We start from the raw sequence: 2,549 nt of genomic DNA on the forward strand, positions 1-2,549 counted from the left end.
AACTGAGAACTCGATCAAGGAAAACAAGCAGCGAACTCCGACACTAAGACTCGAATTTGAACGACGGGTTCGAAACTTTAAGCAGAATATCGCTTCTAAACGCTAACACTATTGGCTCTCCTTTTCCAGAGGTATTTTGATATGAATTTATAACCTGATTTTTAGATTTCTCCTTTCTTTCTCAATTCTCCACCACCATAAAAAAAATTCCCCCAACCCTGAACCAAAAATGATTATATATACTAGAGAAATTATGGTTAGCAAGGGAAAAGGTGGGCTGAAGAATTTAAATCCTCCAAGGCCCACAAAATTACAGTCCAAACCTAACGTCTCTCAAAATTCCCGAATTCCCCAAACGATCCCACTATTTCGATGGCCATAGATATTCAAATATTTTTGGAAAATATTATTTGAATGAAAATTTGGGTGAAATTTTACCATGTGTTTTGCCATAGAATTTGAGAAACATATTTCATTATTTAATAAATATGATTTATATCCATAACTTTTTAAAACTATCAAACTAACCATAAATTTGTATTACGTAGCATAATAGAAATCTCACGTAACAAGATTTATGACTTCCGCAACAAATCAACAAGAATCAATACAGTAAATATTCGTATAGTGAAAAGGTCTTAGTACAATTCATGATAATGAAAATACAACTAATATAAATTCGGGAGCTTAATATAATCTTCCCACATTTTATGAACAATCTCTTCTCGATGAGCTTGCATTTCCGAATCAGATGATCGAGAAGATGAAGCGATGTTATTACCCTGAGCCAATAGTTCGTCACTTTCATCAACAACCATATCATCATTTTCATATTCATTGAATATTCCATCACTACTTTGGTGTTCACGTAAAAAATTATGCAATACAGCGCAAACAATTACTATTTTCACTTGCATTTCACATTCATAGTTGTTCATGCCTTGTCTTAGTATTCTGAATCTACTTTTCCACGCACCAAAAGTTCTTTCAATTACATTGCGCAGAGAAGCATGTCTATAGTTAAATAGATCTTTTCCATTCTTAGGCTCTCTTTCACTTCCTCGGTAGTCCTGCAAATGATAGCGCATTCCTTTGAATGGAGCTAAAAATCCTCTTATGTTTCGTAGACCAACATCAACAATGTAATATTTATCTACCAAAATAAAATAAATGCAATTCATGTTTTATTTAGTAGCTAGTTCATTAAGACTAACTGTAACAAAGGAATGTATGAAATCAAAAGAATGCATGTAGAAGGGAGCTAATTGAATTGGTTGGTGTCACTAAATATATTATTTTTGTAAAATAAAAAGTTAAGGGTAAAAATTGAATTTTTAAAACTTTCCAAATAATGAAATTTGGCCCAAATACTAGTTTTTTCTAGTATTTGGGAATTTGGAAAATTTGCAAAAAAAATTTGCCAAATAATAAAAAAGTGTATGGACAAATAAAATTTGCCAAGTTTTTTCCCAAGTTTTACTTGGAAAATTTATGGCCAAACGGGTGGAGGGATCAGATCGACCAATGGTCCTTGAAGAATGATGTGTAGCAATCTCCCATGATCAAGGACAAAACGCGTGCCTCCTAAAGCTGTCGGTCGTACGATTTGATAGCGACAGGGAGAAGAAAACAAAAAAAACGCAAGGTACTCTCCTGCGTCCCTACAACTCTCTGTTTGACAATTTGCTCGACGTGCGTGCCTGGGATGACGAACAAGCGCTGCATCACTCTGATTTAGAACGCGAGAGAAACATGAGGAGCGTCGGGTCATATTTTCTCTTTTAATTGTCAAGTGTTACTGCCTTTCACACATTAGGTACTATCCCTGGGTAGAAGATGGGGTTGGGGTCGGGTTAAAGGGGAAAACGGGTTGGAAGTTTTTTAATAATTGATGTTTGGCCTAGGAGATTGGATTAAAAGGGATTAAACGGGCGAAATTAAATGGGAGATGGAATGCTGAAAATTAAAATATAAGAGGCCCAAAGTGCTTTGTCTAAATGGATAAAATATTTGGTAACTACATGAAATTAATTAACATAAATTAATTAAATAAGCTTCTTAATTTTTAACGAAATAAAATAGTTGATGTAATTATAAAATAAATAACTTAACACATGTAAACTGTTTTAGCAAAGTATTAAACCCAAAACAAAAATCCTTTCGAAACGATTTTAGGATAAACATAAAATATATGAGTTATATATGATTGCGTAAAACATATATCATCTAAAAATTACAAAATTTGATGAACTATTAAAAAATTATAACTTGCAAAACTATATGTATACATTTGAAATTTATAAGACTAATTATTTCGAATCGTTTGAAAATTAGGAAGCTCGATATGATTAATTTATATTGGAGAGTGTCAAAATTGGGTGTCAACAACTGTCCCTTATTTTATTTGGATTGATGCCAGAAAATTAAGGAAAATGAAATTGACCAAACCAATTTTGACCGACTTCGCCTTCATCTTTATGAAAGGGATTTTGGTACAGATTTTAGGAATTATAGTCAACCCCGGAAATGAGTTTCCTACATATCTTAGG

General features: G+C 32.9%; 1 protein-coding gene across 1 annotated transcript; it reads right to left on the reverse strand.

The window, feature by feature from the left end:
• Positions 1-668: 668 nt before the first annotated feature.
• On the reverse strand, positions 669-1,088 carry LOC138339451 (uncharacterized). Its single transcript, XM_069291048.1, has one exon. It carries the CDS (start codon positions 1,086-1,088, stop codon positions 669-671), a length of 420 nt encoding a protein of 139 aa, XP_069147149.1.
• Between the last annotated feature and the right edge of the window lie 1,461 nt (positions 1,089-2,549).

Source organism: Solanum lycopersicum, chromosome 11 (assembly GCF_036512215.1).
Source record: "Solanum lycopersicum chromosome 11, SLM_r2.1".
Classification (NCBI taxonomy): domain Eukaryota; kingdom Viridiplantae; phylum Streptophyta; class Magnoliopsida; order Solanales; family Solanaceae; genus Solanum; species Solanum lycopersicum.

What these genes read in the sequence shown, in the direction of transcription:
- LOC138339451 (XM_069291048.1), bottom strand. Translation starts at nt 1,088, where the DNA reads ATGCGCTATCATTTGCAGGACTACCGAGGAAGTGAAAGAGAGCCTAAG.